Genomic DNA, 19973 nt, shown 5'->3' with positions numbered 1-19973 from the left:
AGTGTGTCACTTTGTCCTCAAGAAGCTATTACTAGATTGCTAATTTATAGATCTTTTAGCATTTTATGGAGCAATGTGGTGTACTGTCACTTACAGTGTCACTAAATATGATTTCATTTTCAGAAATATTTTGCAACTTGAAGGAAAAACATGGCCTTAATCTCGAATCATATTGCATTAACATCCAAAACATTGCCTAACTAACTACTGAAAAAATATGTTGGGCCTCAAAAAGCATGAGATTTTGAAATAATGTTGGATTGTGTTTAATTATCTTTTGTTTTTTTGAGCTTTTTCATGCTTTTCCCCACAACCACAACGGCAAGAAAAATATGTATTTATTTATTAAAGTAGAGAGTCTCAAATAATAACCTGACTCCAGGGCCTGGGGTTTTAAGAAAAATACAAACTACTGTGAGACTTATAATAAAATTTCAAAACTTGGTAACAATGCATCCACGTAGGAAGAAAGTTTATATAAGCAACCGCAAAGTCTCTTAGGGAAGTGTCTCAGAAATGTATATTAAAAGCTAGGTTTATTACTCCACTGAATGAGCCACTGAAAAAATCCGCAGCTGAGCAATTCTGGTTATGTCAGGTTTTACAGAATAGGAAAAGTTATACTCTCTTTAGTGACCCGGTGAACTTGGGAACTCGGACATCTCAAGATATCACATAAGGCATAAAAGCAGCTTTACAAGTTGTGGAGATAAGGACAAGAAGAGTTTGAATCAAAATTGAAATAACAACATGAATTTAAACTATGTAGTGGAGACTATGGGCTTTCAAACGACATGTAGGTCATAGTTAGACAAGATATGTTTCTTTTTGTGCACAGCACCAACCACAACCTTCAGCTTTATATTCTGGTCTAATAAAAGATTATCTATAGCTTAAACAATTGAAAAATAAAATTTGAAAATGGGATTCAAAATAAACTCTAAGTCATAAAACGTGACAGTAACTTCAAACTGTCTCTGGTGAGTTTAAGGTAATTACCAGATATTTTGGAGGAATCGACCAAGTGTTCAGGATTGATCTTCAGGCCAGAGGTCTGAAGGCTGTCATCAGTTTAGAAGACATTAAGTCAGAGGCTGACGCAGATCAAATATGGATCATTCTTAAGGTGCTCAAGACATGCACAAGTTTTGGGCACATGTATTTCAGCATGGACTCAACCACCATTCCAACTGAAGTCTCTCTTATTTTTAAAAGAGAAATCTCTTGTTTGATACTTTGCAAAACCTAGGAAGTGCTATGCTGGACTTGCAGCAATGAAAAACAAGTCTGTCCCATATGTCAGGAAGCTTAACTCTAGGATGGTACATTTGACAGAATAAACATTTCTGGGGTTTTAAAGGCAAAGCTGCATTAAGTAAATCAATCAGTCAATCAGATGTATCATCTTGAAACTGCTTTTGAATATATGTATGCCAGATTCACTAGGCTGTAGCAACCACCACTCACATGGTTTTAACCTTTGGCTCAACATGATGACCTAACGGTCAAAAAGAATTGGCCCATTGTGGAAATGTAAATGTATATATTGACAACCTGCTATTTCATTAGGTATTGTGCAAAGAAGAGGAGGAGAGTGTCCAAGATGTTGGTTTTATCTGAAATGACACCTGATTACCATCAAATCCACAACAAATTACAATGCATATGCATGTTTAATTAAAAGCTTTTAACTATCAGACCACCTGCCTTTCAGAATACACTGTTCTTGGTAGAAATATTGTTTTTGTTGTCCTGTAGCAAAGCAGTAATAGAGCATGGATAATCTGCAATGAATTTAATAAAAACAAGCTCCCCTATCTCCTCCACAAGAAAGTACTCCAGTACTTGACGTAGATACTAGTGAAGTGTCCTCTTACTCTGTACACTGCCCAGCTCAATGTGGCCCCAATCTTGGTTGACCTTTAAGTGCTACCATAAAAATAAATAAATAAATAAATAAATAAATAATAGATGGTTTACACCCTTGCCAGGCTATTCTCTACTACCTTGGTGTGGGACCAAGAACAAAATATTCATTTACATAATCACAAAGAGCACTCAACAGAAGGGACTAGACTAGTGCTATTCTGTATGAACAGATCTACATTTCAAGTCAGACGGATATTGTCCATAATATTATTTGAAGTACTAGGATATTTATTTGGAATTAAAATGCATTATTATACAGTCTCACTTCTGACTCTCAGTCTAATATGCTTCTCCTCAGCCAGTGTGAATTTATATTAAAGTGAGGCTAAAACTTAATATATAAGACCTAGTGCCTGACACACTAAAAACAAGAGAATAATAATGAGTAACCCGGGACAGTAGACCAAAGCAAAACAAGCAGAATGCAAAGAATGCTACTGACATTAGACAATAACAGCAGCAACAATATTTAATTTACTTCTGAATGAAACCACAGCATGAAAATTTGACAAATGGGTTTTCTTGTAAGACAACCAAATTTGAAAGTTTGGCTGCCCATGGACAAGTAGGCAGAACATTGCCCCTTCCAGTATATGTTTTTAAGCTCTTAACTGTATAATTCCATCCCAAAATTGGATTGATGAATAAAAACTATTGAAAATGCAGGACCTTAGAATGAATGTGTCATGTCAAACACATCTGTTGCATTACTAGCGTGCTGTGAAAATACGCACAACGTACTTGGATAGCTTCAGACTGTCCAACAGGAAGGAACATTTATATGGCAGGCAAACATCAGTTGTTAGTTTCCCAAGACCCCAGACTGAGTCAGAACTGAATGACTATGTAGTGGTTTCTTTTGTTTTGGAGAAACTGGATTAAGCAGTAGTAATACCACACCATAAGTTTCCTGACACTGGGCCAAATGGTGGGTTGTGGCTGTGTCCATTCCAGATCAAGGCTGGGGAGAGCAAAGGAGGGCATGATGTGGTCTGCAAACCACACTTTGCACTCACCTGAGATTGGAATCATTCTGCTCTGGGCCTGTCACTAGGTGCAAGTTAAAGTAGCCTAAATGCTGCTCTAACTTGTTCAGCAACCAAGGATCCATTATAGACAACAGGGTTCACCAGGGCACAGAGATGCCCTGGCCACGCCCACTTTCCCTTGGCCACACCCTGATTTAGCCATGGGAGAAGGGGGAATTATGCCACCCAAGGATCCCTCTACTCTAGTGGGTTCTTCCAAGGGCTAATTAAACCAGTTTTTCAGCAGAATTGCACTAGATGAGCTGTGCAAAGCTGCCCTACTCAGTGTCATAATCTCAAACTATAACTTATTTTAGAATTTTTCAACATATCCAAAAGGCAGGAAGAAAGATAACTGGTAATGTGACTGTCACACACTTGAAAATTCAGGTAATTTAGTAAATGCAAATGTGTATGTCTCTAATCTGTACTTAACTAAAAAGAAATCTTGCAGTGTAAAGATTCTAAAGAGTTCATTTTAAAATATATATTAGATTACTATCTGTCCAGAATCTTTTATGGCGGTATGTGGTCTGTCAAAGGCAATACGATGAAAGGAACAGTAGCCCTGTTTGGAATGCTACTTTCTAGGTTACCATTAGTATTATGGGAAATAAACCAGCTACATAACTGATGCTGACAAATGGGTCAAGTCGAGGTGAGCCTTGTTCCCCTCAGCTCAGTTTATAGCCTCCTTTCACTGACAAAGCAAACTTCCTGTTGAACATCTCCTCTATAGTAAAGTTACTGTCAAACTGTCAGCCAAGCTAACGGACAAAGAGACATGGGGATCTGATAAGGCATTCTTATTTTCCAGGAAATTAAACCAAATAACAATATGTCTGGCCTACTTGACCTCTTATTTTCTTAGTAAACACTTTCCAAATTGCACAATGTAAGAAGCATCTTTTGGTACAACTCTTTATGTTTTTCACTTATTTGTTTTTTGTAAAGATACATTGAAATTGATGTAAAGATTTCATCAGTTTTGACAGTCTACTTAATAAATCTGGGTCCAATCTTTCAAGCCCTTACTAACAGGAGCAGCCACACATAAATCTGTGAATAACTGTAGGCAAGATCCGGCCCTTTATCTTAAAAAAAAATTGTTAAAAATGTAAGCTTAAAAATGTACAAACATATTTGTTCTTCCACTTTATAGTTAAATGAAAATACAAAACACCTGGGGTCAGGTGACATAGCATTCTATTTCTCAATAAAATTTTACTATGAAATGTGGTGATTTCTTAATACTGTAGATTTCACAACAAATTAAGGAGTTCAAGAAAACGAAGCAAAAATGACTATTGATTAGGAAAAAACAATTTAAGAGGAAAGATTAAAAAGAACTAGAAGTAGGTTGCTTTGTTAAACAGAAAAAAGGTGGACATGGTAATAGTTCACAAATAATTGAGAGGAGTAAACAAAGAGTGGAAAAAAATTGTTTGGGGATAATATAGCGGTATTGGGATAAAACTGATAGGGAAAATGTAGGCTATCATGGAATGCCTCCTGTGGGGAGGCTATTCCACAATCTAATGGATTTCCTGTCAGGAAGTGGAGGAAATTCAATAAACACAGGACATTTAGAGTGTATTGGCAGGAGAGATGGACTAGATGTGATCTAAGATGTATTTTCTCTCTCTAGTTCATGTGATACTTTGACAGCTGTATAGTTTAACAGCTATTTAGTGAAGCAGTTTGCAGAATCAAGCTTATATTCTTTATTAAGGATTATGTTGAAGCCACATTTCAGCTTTAAAATATCAGCTGTCTCTGATGTAGCTCAGTTTAAAAACAAAAAGACGTGTCTAGAATTTAAATGAGGAAAAATATTACATGGAAATTCCACTGTACTTGCATGGGAAGACATCACTAGCATTATAACTCCCTATGCAAATTAATACTGTATAACCTACAACATCAACAAATAATAATAAACTCCTACATTTAAGTGTAATGGGGCTTTGTAATTGAATATAAACAACTCTGATGAAGAGATTGGGTTGAAATGTTCCATGCCAGGTCTCTGACTCAGGCTGAATGTTTTTGGAAACTTTCAGCCAAAAGTTTCAGCCATTTCTGAGAATGAGGCTAGAGAAAAATAAATTGTTTTGCCCATGTTAAAAAATTCTGGTAACCTTCTCTTTGAGAAACTCAAGAGCCCCCATGCTTTGGTGCAGGAACTTGAAATTTGGTCAAAGGGCAGCCTGTCACAGATGTGCCTTTTGCCATCCCTGTTAAATCCACCCATCATTGGGCCAAGTTATACGCCTTTGAAAATTTTGCAATTTGTACATGCTCATAAATACATGCTAGAATTTAATAGCTAAAATTTCCATTCTTGGCATGCTCCTGCTCAGGCCAGCAGGGGGCAGGGATTATCCCTGCAATTGCAACTTTGGGATGCTGCAGGCTGTTTTGGATTCTGGTCAGGAAATGGAATTGAAAGCAGGGAGACTCTCTCTCCTGAACTCTGAATGCCCTCCCCTACTGATGCCAACGTGGTGTATAGGGAGTTGCCTGATTTGAATGCAGGGAGACAAGAGCCAAACCTACCAGGAGTAGAGTGGGACAAGGAGTGTGATAAGGAGACTGGAACTGGAAGCTGATCGGAGTGGGAGAGTAAGACTGGGTATTGGGATGGGGGTAGACTGGTACTGACTGGACAATGAAACTGGGACCCCGGGTGGAGGAAGGAGAAAGATGAAGGCAAAACAGATCTGATGAGAAACCAGGATGCGGGGGAAGAACTGGGAGTGGCTGCAAAAAGAGACTGGGTCAAGGAACAGCAGCAGAATGGTGACAGACTAGATGAGGAGCCAATGGGGACGGGAAACATGGGGAGGGAGGGTGACTGAACGCTGGGGAAAGGGAATAGACTATAACTAATGCCGGATGGAATTTTTCAGCCAAATCTTTTAGTGAAAAATGTAGATTTGGTGTCACAAACAGTCTGCAGACTTGTGTCAGTTTTACCAAATTGTTTAGCTTGGGGAAGGAGGGGACAACGACTAAAAACATTTTAAAAAATTGTTTTGACATTTTTTAAACAAAATGTTTTGATTTTTTTGGTTCAAAACAACTTTGTTTCAAAATTTCATTTTTTTAAATCAAACGTTTACATATAGTCAAAATCAAAATGAAATTATTTTGTCAAAAGGAAATGTTTTGTTCTGCCCTAAGTGAAATTTATTTTAGATTGTTCGAAAATGCCAGCAAATCAAAAACTAGTTATTCCCATAGCTCTAATTGTGTCCTCCCCAAGAATTAGTTTTAGAAATCAAATACAAAACGCCCTCCAATTCTAATGCTACAGGTCTGAATGCAAGGAGGAGATTCAAAGCCTTAAAGATGCTAATTTTCAGCAGCATCAGCATCAGGGTCATTCTTCTCCTCTCAATGATTTTTTTTTTTTATTCACTGTTTACACTGGCACAAACTACAAGTCTGTTTCCTTTTGAATGCTCATTAGGGGTCTCTGGGAGGAAGACTCAAACCACGTCACTGATCATAGGCACAAAGTGACACCAAGATCTACAGTACTCTTCTTTCAATTCATAGTGCTTATAATACAAAAGCAGCTGCACTAAGACTTTTTTTTAGATGGGGGGATATGCCCCTAAAATGAACAGAAATGAAAGCACAGAATTAGTTCAGCTAAAACACTCTGAATGAGGCTACTGGAAAGCTGCAGAATACCAGCTGAAAAATGCAGAAAGGTATTATGCTAGCAACTATTTTTGTATTCAAGCAGACACTTTTTTAAATGAAATAAATGGTGCTTTGCAATTTTCCTTTTGTTTGGCTAATATTTGTAAAATTAACTCTAAAAAAAACTTGTAGTTTGGCTGGCTCTCTGGCCTCTTAATCTCTTATGAGGCTGGTCTTACAGAGCATGGATTCACAAGGAAGGGACAAGAGAAACAACTGCAGACGAGTTTTTTGGTCTTACTGAAAAGACACACACTTTATAATAATGCATTGCAAATCCCCACCCAGCCTTCATAAGTCAGAGAAAAGAGACTTCCCAAAATAATCTTCCAAGAGGTCACATGCAGAGTTACCACATATCCATTAGGACTACCTTTTTGTTGTTATTGTTGGAAAAGTGTGTTATGAACTGTAGTGGAGTATATTTTGATATTATATTATCTCTACAGCAAAAAGAATTTGGGTGTAATCATAGGAATTTAAAGTCAAATTTTCACATTAACTCATAGATTTAGGATTATTTACAAATTAGGATTTCAGATTTGCCCAGGTGATTTCGGATTACTGAAAAAAAATAAAACATGATCTATCAGCATTTTTCATGTAAGAAAATGTCTGTTACAGACGTTGGAAGTAACAAGCCCTCTAAAATGACATTTCAGCATATTCTTTCCTATTCCACTTTTGTCTGCAACTATTCAACATCTATGGCAGTTACTAGATCTATAAACACAGTAACAGACTATAAATGTTCCACAAGCACAGTGTCACATTTCTGTGATGCACTTCCTAAAGAGAACGAGATCCCTCCCCACCTCTAAAAGCTATTGAAAGCTTTAACCGTGGTCATTAGAACCACTGCAAAGGTAACTAGAACCTGACCAGCAGTACTAGGATCCTTTAAAATGATAGTAGTCACCCTACTCTATTTTTCTCCACTTAGTTACATCACTCAAACCTGCCACCAAAAGATTTTGTCTCATCAGAATTTCTCGTCTCTTATTAAAATAGCCTTAGGCCAAGATTTTCTACTGAACAGTGATTTAGGAGTGCTCAGATTTGCATGCTCATCTTGCAACACCTTAAAGGGCCCTTACTTTTCGGCGGGTGGATGGGCTCAATGAAAATAATGCCTCTCTATCAAATTGGTCGCCCCAAAATTGAGAGACTAGAATTATTTTTGAAATTCTTGGCCTGATTTCTCAAGTCAGAACTTACTGTACACTGGTAACCATTTCAATCTAAATTCAGGATGAGACATCACAGCACCAAGACTATTTTCCTAAAGTCTGAAATTTATCTTCTTTCTGTCAGCTCTGGTTTAGTATGTTTTTCTTGCTCTTCTGGATTTCATTAGATTATTTCATACTGTGGATTATGCAATCTTCCTGGAATATCTTTGATACCTAGCAGGTTTTTTGGTGCCCATCTTTCACTGATTAGTACATCTAGCTGGCCAGTCCTATCTTGCAACCTTGATCATTTGGAATTTTAGGTTAGTCATAATCTATTTTCCTTCTTCATACTTTTTTACTTTGAAATGAGTAAATTAAAATAGATTTTCTATACGAATATTTGATTTTTCTTTTATATTGCTGATGATCATTAATCAATTTACCTGACAGGGCATCTTGTGCTTCAAAAAAAGTGCTGAGACCTCCTTTCACATATGCTAGACTCCCCTCATTTTTCTTGTTTGCCTGCTTCTTCAGATTCATGACTGCCATTTTGAGCTGATCAAAACTGAAATTAAGCAAAGAAGAAACACTGTCGTTGATACAATGAAAAGGGATTGATACAATAAAAGTCATGTATTAAAATTTAGCACACAGGACATGGTAATTTACAGTATTTTATCATATCACAGAGTATTAGACAAGGGAGAGATTTATTAGGTTATCTACTACATATTCCTGCCAACGAAGAATTGTTCTTCATGTTACATTTCTAGAGTTCTGAACAATCTAATTTTCCCAAATGAGGGGCTTCCATCACTTCTCTTAGAAGAGATTTTCCACTACGTAGGTTTCGCAGTCAGGAAGTCTTGCCTGATACTGATCCTAAGTTTTCCCTTTCTAAATTTCACCCTATTGCTCCAAGCTATATCCACTTGCACTGTACCATCCTACATAATTACCTGCTTTTACCTCTTTTCTTCTGTGTACACTTAGCCAAACAATGTACATTTAACTCTTTTAAACTTAATCCCATTCACTTTTGTTTTTAATTTCCAAAGTCACTCAAAATTTACCAACATCTTCTTGATAATGAGGTCCCGAACTAAATGCAATTTTGCATCAAAGCCTTTGAGAAAAACACATTCCTGTTCCATTCCTTTATGCTTTTGCACATGCAGCCTACTGGGTTTTTTGCTACTATACTGCATTGCATATTCATGTCTAACTAGTTGTCCAGTGTCACTCCTATACTAGATATATTTCCATACTACTGCTCCTCAGTACTCCTAGATTTTTTATCCGTTTTTGCTTTAGTGAAATTTTTAAATTGGAAATTTAGTTTCAACTAGCTTTGATTATTTTCAAAGTAATAATATCTGTAATTCATGATTAACCACTACACATATACTATTTGTTTCTTGTATTCAGGGACAAGTTATCACAAGTTAGGTTACTTAATTAGCCACCATTAGTAAGCATGGAAATACCAATTATAATTAGAAAAAAGTGTGATTTTTCAAAGCTATTTCAAAAAATTTTAAACAATGACTGCTCAAGAAGACAGTGAGGGATGGAAATTAAAAAATCCACCAATGCGGATACACCTAACACAATAGTACCAAAAACTGTCAGTTTAAAAGCATTAGTAAAAGATTTGTTGAAAGAACAAACTAAAAACTAACTAATTTGAGCTCAGTCAGTCAGAAAGTGATCCCCACCTGCTGCGAGACAGGAAAGCACTGGTGCACTGTGCAAAGGCATTTCCCTTTATACAGGGATGATGTCACAATGTTTTGCTTTATTTCCCGTTTCCATTTGCTGGTCGGAAATCATATTACTCACTGTCTGAAATGGCCTATTTGGGTGTACAATAAGAACTTCTTACTAGCAGCACTTTCAGACTGCTGGGCTCAACAAAATCAGTACTGCTCTCTTTTAACTAATGTTTCCCTGTTAGCTGATAAATTAATATGAAGTCTGAAGAGTTTGTTTATACTTGTTATAATGTTCTGTCAGGAAAATAATTTTAGGGTGAAAAAAATCTGAATTTCCTTCAAGGAAAAAACATACATGAGCTAACCAAAACATCAAAGTTCCACACATTCAGAGTTCCTGCTACCTGGGGTTAAATAAAGGGTAGGGACATTAAGGATATGCTGTGCTCTTCTGAAAAAACAACAACACAACAGCACAAGTAAGGTACGTGGGGGCCAAAATAATGCCACCTAGTAGTTATACAGTGCTTTTCATCAATACATTTTAAAGCATTTTACAAAATGGGATGAGTATTCTCTCCACTTTAGCGATGAAGAAACTGAGGTACAGAGAGGACAAAGCTAAAATTTTGAAAAACCTTAAATGACATAGCAAGTTACATCCCACTGACTTTCAGTGGGACTTAATCGTCACTTTGGCATTTTTGAAAATTTTACCCTAACTAGCTTGCCCAAGGTTACACAACAAAGTAGTAGCAAAGTTAGGAACAGGTGTCAGGAGTCCCAAATCCCAACCTTGTGCCCCACCATTTCTATGTCAATGAAAGCCTACTCAGTGGAATCTTTTTACATTTTTCTTTCAGTATTAGCTCATGGCATGGATCTGTCCTTGATTATGTCTATCCTTCTTAATTAACTCTTAAGTCTTCTAGTTCTCATTTATGTACTTGTTCTATCAAACACACCCCATAACTTCCTAGTACTGAATATCTGAAACTCTGATGTTCTGCTCCACCTGGGTAACGTCTTCTTCGTCCCATGTTTTTGAAATTTCTAGCCTTGGGAAAATAGTTAAAGATCCAGCAGATTCAGAATTATCCTTAATCCACAACTTTGTCTGTTAATCTATAATCACCTCTGAATCATCATCAAATCATATCTATCATTCAAGTCTTCCTTGCTGTTACTAGTCTGAAAAAATATTTGCATCTTTGCCACTTTAAATTTTCAGTTTTCCTTCACTTTGCCCTACCCTTGTTCCTTGTTTATACTTATGATGAGTTGGTTCAGCAAACATGCAAACAGAAAGTGCTTTCCATTTAAAAATAAATCAATACAAAATAAAGGTGCACTCTGCCCCCATTGCATTGGCTTGAACAGAAATACCTATGAATTATGGCTTCAGCCCAGAGCAGTGGACCCAATGCAAAAAACAGCTTAATGAGATAAGCAAATAAAGAAAGCTATACAACAATAATTTGTACTTCACAAGAACGGTTTTGTAGAAAGTTGTGACAAATTATTTTCCAAAGACAGATTCCATGCCTTGAGTTAATATGGGCAGAAAAATGTAACAACATGCCATTTTAATATGAGGCTTCACACATGAATGCATCACTAGGCACTGATCCAACACAACAATGTGAAACCGTTAAGAAAGTAAGTCTATGTCAAGCTACGTTGTTGTCTATGTAGTTATTTATGTTTTCAACTCATGGCCAGCAGCATCTTCTCAACAGCCACAATTTCAGTATTTTATTCATCGACATACTGTTTTATTGGAGAGCTGATTGTGGATTTATTCTGTTGCTTACATTCCAGTTAAATCCTGGTAAACCAAAAGATAGATTCCTGGTCCTGTTAACAGTTCCTGAATGGTAACCACAAAGATCTATTTTAGGGCTCAAGTCTGCAATCTTTACAATGAGTGGTCCCACTGAGTTACTATTCACTGTAAGTAAAGATGCCAGAATCAGGCTCATAGAGCTTAGACAACTAATGAAAAGTCATTTTAGTAATTTTTCCTCCCAACTACTTTTATTTAAAATACACTCTTCTTCTTACACATGTATTGGAACATACTGTTCCCTTGCTATTGGAGCAGCTCTTTTGTCTTATAATTAGAGATCTTTCAGTCATAGTTTCAATTCAGGAGTAAATGAAAAGTATTCTATGCCCATCTAAACAACTGTGTGCTTTTCATTTAAAGTGGTCATAGCCTTCTTGGATCCTGGTAAACTGAACACGTTCTACCACTAAAATGCAAGAGAAAATTACTACACCAAATGAAGTCTTTATTTCAATACCCGGTTTCAAGCTAATATCATTACAAGAATATTAAAATTCACATTTTTTTAAACAGTGCTCCATCCTCCATTAAATCTACTGTAGTCAAAAATTGCAGAATTGTGCATGTTCAGTTGCTTATGCAAAAGTGTATGTACATAATGTATCCATGTAACTACCACGATCCCATGCCTCACCAAAATTCTATTGAAATCAGGAAAATGTTTCCATTAATTTCAATGGGCTTTGAATTAGGCGGCTATGAGAGCAAGTTCTGTGTACACAATTCTGAAGGTTTGCACACAAGCAAAAGCTAGAAGTTGCTCTTCCTAAGCATTATGATGGAGTCATTGGCAAAAATTTCCAAAACTTCACCCCATGAATCTCACTGGAGGGTCCTACCTTTTTCTATTACCGCATTTCACATGCCTGCTGATTAAAAGCCTTACTGTTTTGTACTGCGTGTCTGTACATTGCCTACCACAATGGGGCCCAAATCGGACTAGGGCCTCTGGACATTACTGCAGTACAAACATTTCTTCCACTACTACCACCATTGATATCTATGATGCTCAGTAACAATACAAATACTGTCGGATGTTTTAAAAACATTGTTATTGTCCACAAACCTTGTTGTTGAATGGTTTTCTATCAAATACCATGCAGCGGAGAAGTTTTCACTAGTGAAATCGGCACTCATCCCAGGAAACAGTGCCTCCAAATCCTTCTGGGGAAATCTGCCTCTGAAAAAGGCAAATAATTTATAAAGTAAAGTGTTTACTGCCAAAAGGTTATAAGAAAAATTACCACATAAAACAACAGCTCATGTTCCATTCTTCAAATCATGACACTAAGTAGTAACAGAATAAAAACACAGAACTGTAACAACCTAACAAAATAAATCTGGTACTAATGGTTCTAGGGTAAACCCAACACATCTAGGAAAGAGGCAATTGAAATTAAAATGGTACATTATTTTTGGATTTTACTAATGTACATGGGAGTAGTAGATTAAAATGGTGCTACACACAACAGCTGCAATTCTAACAGTAAATAGTATCACCATGAACATTCTTTACAACTAAAGGTGTTACTTCCTTTTTTAACTTTAAAATATCTGAATACTATAATTTGCATTTAGAAATCTATGTACATTTGTTGATGCAAATATTTTTTTTCTTGAAAAAGAATGCATACATCAATTTATACGGCCTTTAAAATATTTATGTTTAGTAAAAGGATTACTCAAACTAAATGAAGACTGTGTGCTATGAAGGCAGGCAGAAACTCATCTTCTTATTTCAAACTCTCTCATAATGCAATAAAACGTACAAAATGAATACTTATCAACTAACCCCCAGAAAAGTGAGAGCAAAGCTCACCTTTTGCTGTAAGTCTTTGAAGCCCTTTATTTTTTTCAATATCAGTACTTAGATAATACAGTGACTGGTGGTCCCTAAGGGCCTGATCCAACTCCCAATGTCTCTCTCTCACGCCTTGTGTGTCCCCAGTATGTATAAACACACAGTGTAGATATGTATACATGAATGAGTATATACTGCAGATATTCAATCTCACGTTACTTCACGTAGAAAAATAAAGTAGAAAAAAACTTTTTATACTCATTTTAAAATAAATTAAGACTTTTGCTTATACTCACAAAAGTATGGAAAATTCATACGTAATGTTAAAACCTTCAACAGGTAATAAGCACCATGAGACTAAACTGTGTAGCATTAAAAATGGTGAAAGTTGTGAAATTACACTGATCTTTTTAACCCCCAAAAGTGAATTTCTAGACTTGAAGTTTGCACCAGAATCTAACATACTTTAAATGTGGGTGGTGGATAGATTTCCTTTTGTATGTGTAAAATAATGTCTTTTGAATTTCATAAAAATCTTTCCATTTCATCCACCATCCACATTTGTTAGAAGTGCTCCATTTACTTGATCTTATCTGTATGCAAAACATTTTAATTCATTTATTTTCATTTACAAAACAGGGCCAGACTGTCACAAGTTTCAGCCTAAAGGGAACACAGACTCACAAAGTTATGAACCAATGGGAAAAATAAGTTTCAATATGTCTGATTGGTAGTATAAAAATAATCTGAATTCATGGGTGTGTTGTCTAATGCACAATTTATTTATTTTTTAAAAACACAGAAAGTAGAAGGTTAGAAAGAAACTTCCCTTATATTCAGGTTATTTCATTTGAGGGGCTTTTTGTTTGTTTAATTTTTAGGGAGGAGGTTAACCTTCCTTTGAAGCATCTGGTACTGGCCACTGTAAAATATAGTATATTGTCCTAGAAAGACCGCAGACCTGATATTACGATTCCCACATTCGTATGAAAAATCGGGAACACTGAGTATCTTTCAAGTTGGCTTAATCTATTAAGAGGTGAATCCTGGACTCTATGTCAAGGCAAGTAAAGGAGATTGGTGCAGAGGGATGGAATACTCTTTGTAGGCAGCCAATGAAACAGTAGCAAAATGGCTCCACAACAGCGTTAGGCTACAGTAGCCAAGTAACTATTGCAACTCATCTCCTTCCCCCTGCTCAGTGCATATTTACATCATTTATTCTAAAATCAAATAACTTTAAAATCAAACCCATTTTTCTCCCATTCATAAAAGACATGTTCACAATTTGTCAAAAATTCCCAAATCAAAAAAAAAAAAAAATCACCACTCCCAGTTCTCTACTCACAGCTGCATCCAACCATCAGAAACTAATTCAAACTCTGCCAAAAAAATTTAAAAACTGTTGTCGAAAAATGAAGTAATAAATGCAGACACAGACCCTGAAATAAAATCCTCTCTGAGGCATATGACCTAGACAAACTGCTATTAGACTGTGCAACACACACTACAAACAAAAAACAAACTTGCAGGACCTTGCACTTAAAATTAAACTGGCAAGACCAAAAGGAAAATGAAGAAGACACTGAACATACATATTTAATATCTTCTCCAACAGCCTGCTGTATCAACAGCCATGTCACTGGAAATGAAAATTACAATGAGAAAGGTATTTTAAAAACAAACTATTGGTAAACATATTTCAAAGAGGCAAGAGGACTACAAAACCTGCTTCCAGGATGAACTGTTCTAACACATATATTTTAAAAATATGCTGAAAGGCAAAATGCAGATTAAAATGAACTAGTGAATCCAAGATAGGTATTTTTAAAAGAGTTGAGAATCGCAAAGAAACGAAGTTATCTTTACTCCACCACACTTTACATCTTGAGGATTATTAGCACCAGGAGTTGCAAAGGACACCACCCTTTTGCCCAGAAAATTTTTGCCAGTGGCACCCTCTACTGAATTAAAACAACTAGGATTGTCTAAATTATTTGTTATTATTTAAGTGGTGTGGGGGAGAGAGACAACATGAGAAATGGAAAGAAGGGGGGGGGGGGAAACGTGTGAGAAATAGAGATTGCATACAACATGGTCCAAATTAGTTTTCTCTACCTTTGGTGAAAGAATTATGTGGAGTACAAAAATCCATATGTGCATGCAGTGAGACTCATTACGGTACTGATAGGATTATGGATTTTGTGGATGCTAATTGTACTGACTGGGAAATGCTGATGGTCAGGTGTACTTGACAGTAGCTCAGTGTTATAAGTCTTCAAATAGGAAGGACACTCCAGGATAAGAATTTTTACAGTGGGATTATCACTGAGTGCCTATTAACCAACAAAATGTATAGGATCATTATAATACAATATAGTGCTCACAAACTACATAAATGTACAGCCCTTGTGGTCAAACAATAATCTAGCTAAAGATTCATCTTTCAATGGCCAAGAAAAAGAGTCAAACTAGACATTCAAGTACTGTATCATCTCTTAATGCATGCATTTAACAACACATAGGGAAAACAGGATTTATTCATGTGCATCAAAGTAGATGCACACCTTCTGAGAGTGTATCAGAGACAGATATCTGACTAAAAATGAACCAAAAAAATCTCTGAGAGACAATACTTATTACTGCAAAATATTACCAACATCTCCCTTTATATCATGCACAAAACCAAACAAACATAAATACTGCTAATATAACTCTTAGCATTTATTTCAATGTACTGTACTCCCTCCAGTTAGTCTGTTCAGGCTTAAAAAAAACAAGTCCCGCAAATTGGTTTGTACACACAATAATCAAAGAGCCTGAAGAAACTTTAAAAGTTAGTTGCATTTTAGTTTATTTTAGTGTGACATTTGGCCACTTTCAAAAATTCTAGAGGATTTTTTGTTTGAAATGTTTATTTACTTATTTCGGATTATAAATTAGATACATACATAGACAACACCACACAAATATGGATAAGACATAGACACTACATATAATAGAACCACAGAAACAAATGGACGATGCATAGTAGATTAACAAATTTTGCATATTAAAATAAGACTACATCATGGAGTACTTTGTCCACTAATATTATTAAGTAGAGTTTAATACATCATAGTAGCATGTTTTTCAAAATATTTTATATCTTTGTAATGAGCAGAGTGCCATAGTAACGTCTAACAAAGCTTTTTGGGGGAAATGAAGTAACCAAGTTTGTAGATTAGTGAAGAAGTGAGAATTAGTAACACTCCCGTCTTCATGACTTGCTATGATAGAAAAACTGACAATCCAAATAGAACTCAGGAGAATCAAATAGAAGGGCGTCTTATCAAAGTGAGAGTATATCTGATCTTTAAAAATGTCTGGATAGAAGTATCCAAGAAACTGGCTCTGCAAACATACTGTGTATGTTTTCATTACATTCCACTGACAAACTGGTTTCTAAGGACTTGCTTACTACCTCAAAACACTCTGGCCAGGGAACAGGAGCTACCTCTACTGGGAACGGGATATTTCTTTCTTTCTTAAGTGAGGAAAGTAGCGGTGATGACAGCAGCACATTGTGTGGGGAACATCACATAGGAACATAAAGTGAGATCATGCTGGCACCATATGAAAGCGTCAAACACCATTATGCATCTTATTTACCATTAAATCTATATAAAAAGAGAGACAGTGAGAAATAACTTCAAATGCTTTGGTCATTGGGCAGCTATAATGATATAATTAACATCCACACACCATTGTAGAGGAGATCACTAGGATTGGGCCTGTTGGACTTTGTCATTATAGAAGATGATGGGAGGCGGGTCAACCTTCTTTGATGACCCACAACTTTGATATCTATCAAGGGGGAGAAAATCAGATTTTGTTATCAAGGCTCTTTATTCCTATTGAAATACCTAATTTGGTATTACAGCCTTGTTACCTTTTGAAAATAGTCTTTTTTTTTTTTTTTTTTCCCCTTCAACAGTGGTTGGACTACTTGGGTTGAAGTGTTTTAAAAATAAAACCATTACAATTTCACACCGTTTATATTCAAATCTTAACTACAACAAAAGTTAGACTTGGATTTGAGCCATCATCTATACCCCACTTCCCTCAAGTGTGCTGGAAGCAAGCTCCTAACTTCTCCTAGTGCTGTACAGGTCCTTGCTCCCTGTTAAAATGTATATTCATACATTCAAGATTGAAAATATGTCAAATACAGTTAATGTCATTTATGCCGCATCTGCCAAGCAATCCCAATGTTATTGCATACTGCAAGAACAATGTCCACCTAATTTTATTCTAATTTCATGTACCTAGGCCCATACAAACTCTTCTTGCAAATTCTGTTACCAAGTTTGTGCATGCACAGACACACAGACTATTATTATTTATAATAACCACAGAAGTCAATCAAGATCAGACTAGGCTCTTGGTAAATATAACAAGTAACTGTCACTGCCTCTAACTTAAACAAAGACACAACAAATAAGTGGAACAACAATAGGTGGCAATGCGTACTAATGAACATAGCTAGTCTATTTATACAACTTAATGCTTCTTTGTCATTTTTAGGGGGTTTATTATAAAGATATTTTTTACAAAGTATTAGCTATCCAGTCGTAGATTTTTCAGTGTACATAACAATATAAACCCATTTAGAGACTAAAATCAGGCCCGAAAACTGGATACAGTCACCAAAAGGTAACTTGAACTAGATTCCAGAGGACTTTATAGGTCAAGAGGAGCAACTTAAAATAAACACAGATTCTGAATGTCAACCAGCATAAACAAGCTAAAACTAGAGTTATTGTATGAGCTTGCTCTGTCTGGTATCAGTCAGACTCCTAGAAGCAGGATTTTGTACCAGCTGTACTCTGTTAATCGTGCATGCAGAGAGACCAGCAAAAAGGACATTGGAGTAGACTAAACAGGACAAATCCAAAGTGTTAACAAGGACCTCTGCAATAGCAGGAGAGAGGCAATGACTCACTCTGGCAAAATTTGACATAGGGATGGTCCCAGCAGAGACAAGATATTGAAATGTCAGAACAGCTTCTAATCATAGGAGAATGCTGTAAGAGAGACTCAGTGGAAGACTATAAGAAAAGTAGGTTGCTAAAACTGATGGCTCAATATCACAAAGTGTAACTAAAATGTTACAATATTTTTACAGCATAATAATACATGGCCACTTATATAGCACTTTTCATCTGTAGATCTCATAACTTGTATAACTGAATGCAGCAGTTTACAAAACCGACAGTAGAAAAATTTAAACTTCCATTGTCTATCTGCTGCTGTAAATTTCAATTAGCCAAGTTCAATGTTGGAAGTTATCCACTGAAACAGTCTTCTCTCATATCACAATAGAAAACTGACATACTCCATTAGGTGGCAGTGTAAGATCAGTCTGTTACATCTTCCCGGTTGAAAAGTTTCAGAAGCTGGCCGTGGGAAGATGCAAGTATCTGTATTGAGTGGGTGGATACAGAGCTAATGTGGAATGTACTTAGCATGTCAACAATTGCTTTCATGTACGAGACTGATCCACAGTGACGACCCATGCAGCATGCAAAACAACAAACATTATTCCAAGAGAATTTCTAACCAAACTAGATACAGTTAGGTCTGATTGCAGTTGCTGCTTTGCAGTTGCATTCATTTTCATGGTCTGGAAAAGGTTACAAGGAAAAAACTGTAGTACACACTACCTTGTTCGGCTGTTTTGACTAGGTATATCTATTGATATAGCAAGTAATCATTCAAAACAAGTTGTCTGTAGGTCTGAATTTCATTAACGTTTCTCCCATTGTTATCATGAAGTAGATATTGCAAATTCTTTTCTTTTTCTGTTTTAAAATTCTAGGTATTAAATCATTAACCTACCAATCTGTTCTTGTACAAATTTTAAATAGTAAAATCAAACATACTTCACCACCATCCCTTATTAATTAGTATTTTTATGTTACTTTTCCCTGTTTTCCAGCTCTAGGTCACTACTTGGTACCTCTTCTTCTGCTGGGTTTCTGGCTGCATTTCAATAATATCATAGCCAGCAACACACCTTGGAAAAAAATCAAATCTACTTTAAATTTCAAGCCACCAAATAAAAGTAGAAGACACTGTTAACTCAATTTCTGTTGAATTCTTGCTTTACCTTTACAAGCTGATGGCTACACTACAAAGCTAGAATTCAACAAGCAGACTCAATATTTTGAACAAACCACAAAGCCTGGTAAAGAAAACACACTAGCGTTGCACTTGAGTTCCAAAGCTGGGTAACAAAGCCTCTTCTAATTTGTACCTGCTTTTATGTTTGAAGTTATAAAAAAAGACCTGACAATGGCAGAGAAGAAATCATCTTAGGAATGTATATTTGTTTGTAAATATTGAATCAGCATAATAAAGTCACAACTGTAAATTTTTATCACCAAGTCCTGGTCTCCTTGCAAAATGAACTTAATATTTTTTAGGCACTTAGTTGCATTTTTATAACTACTAAGGCACCATGTGTACAAAAACAGCAGTTACGACTTTAAAAATATGAAGGACCTAACAGTCAAAGACTGCCAATAAATACCGATTATTAAACTTGCAGGTTGAAAGATGACAGCTTGCATGCTGGGTACACCCATAAAATATTTATTAAATCCTGACTCATGCAAAAGCAGCAACTCTCACTTTCTTTTTTGCATTCAGACAGACTGGTCATGAAGACATTAAACTCCTACTTACATGTACATTTCATGTATGTACACTACTGCT

The 19973-nt window shown here is 36.1% G+C and overlaps 1 protein-coding gene across 1 annotated transcript in view; it reads right to left on the bottom strand.

Annotated features, from left to right (window-relative positions):
- LOC113407947 (exocyst complex component 2) overlaps positions 1 to 19973 on the bottom strand; it is a 208636-nt gene that overhangs the window by 151470 nt on the left and 37193 nt on the right. Inside the window, exons 5-6 of the mRNA XM_026658988.1 lie at positions 12480 to 12593; positions 8290 to 8414 (exon numbers count right to left, since the gene is read on the bottom strand). Of these exons, the coding sequence (XP_026514773.1) occupies positions 8290 to 8414; positions 12480 to 12593 (239 nt within the window). The remainder of the gene's footprint in view (positions 1 to 8289; positions 8415 to 12479; positions 12594 to 19973) is intronic.

The sequence above is a fragment of the Terrapene carolina genome, unplaced genomic scaffold (genome assembly GCF_002925995.2).
Source record: "Terrapene carolina triunguis isolate 2854851 unplaced genomic scaffold, T_m_triunguis-2.0 Scaffold57, whole genome shotgun sequence".
Lineage (NCBI taxonomy): Eukaryota > Metazoa > Chordata > Testudines > Emydidae > Terrapene > Terrapene triunguis.
This window is presented reverse-complemented; position numbering and strand designations above follow the sequence as displayed.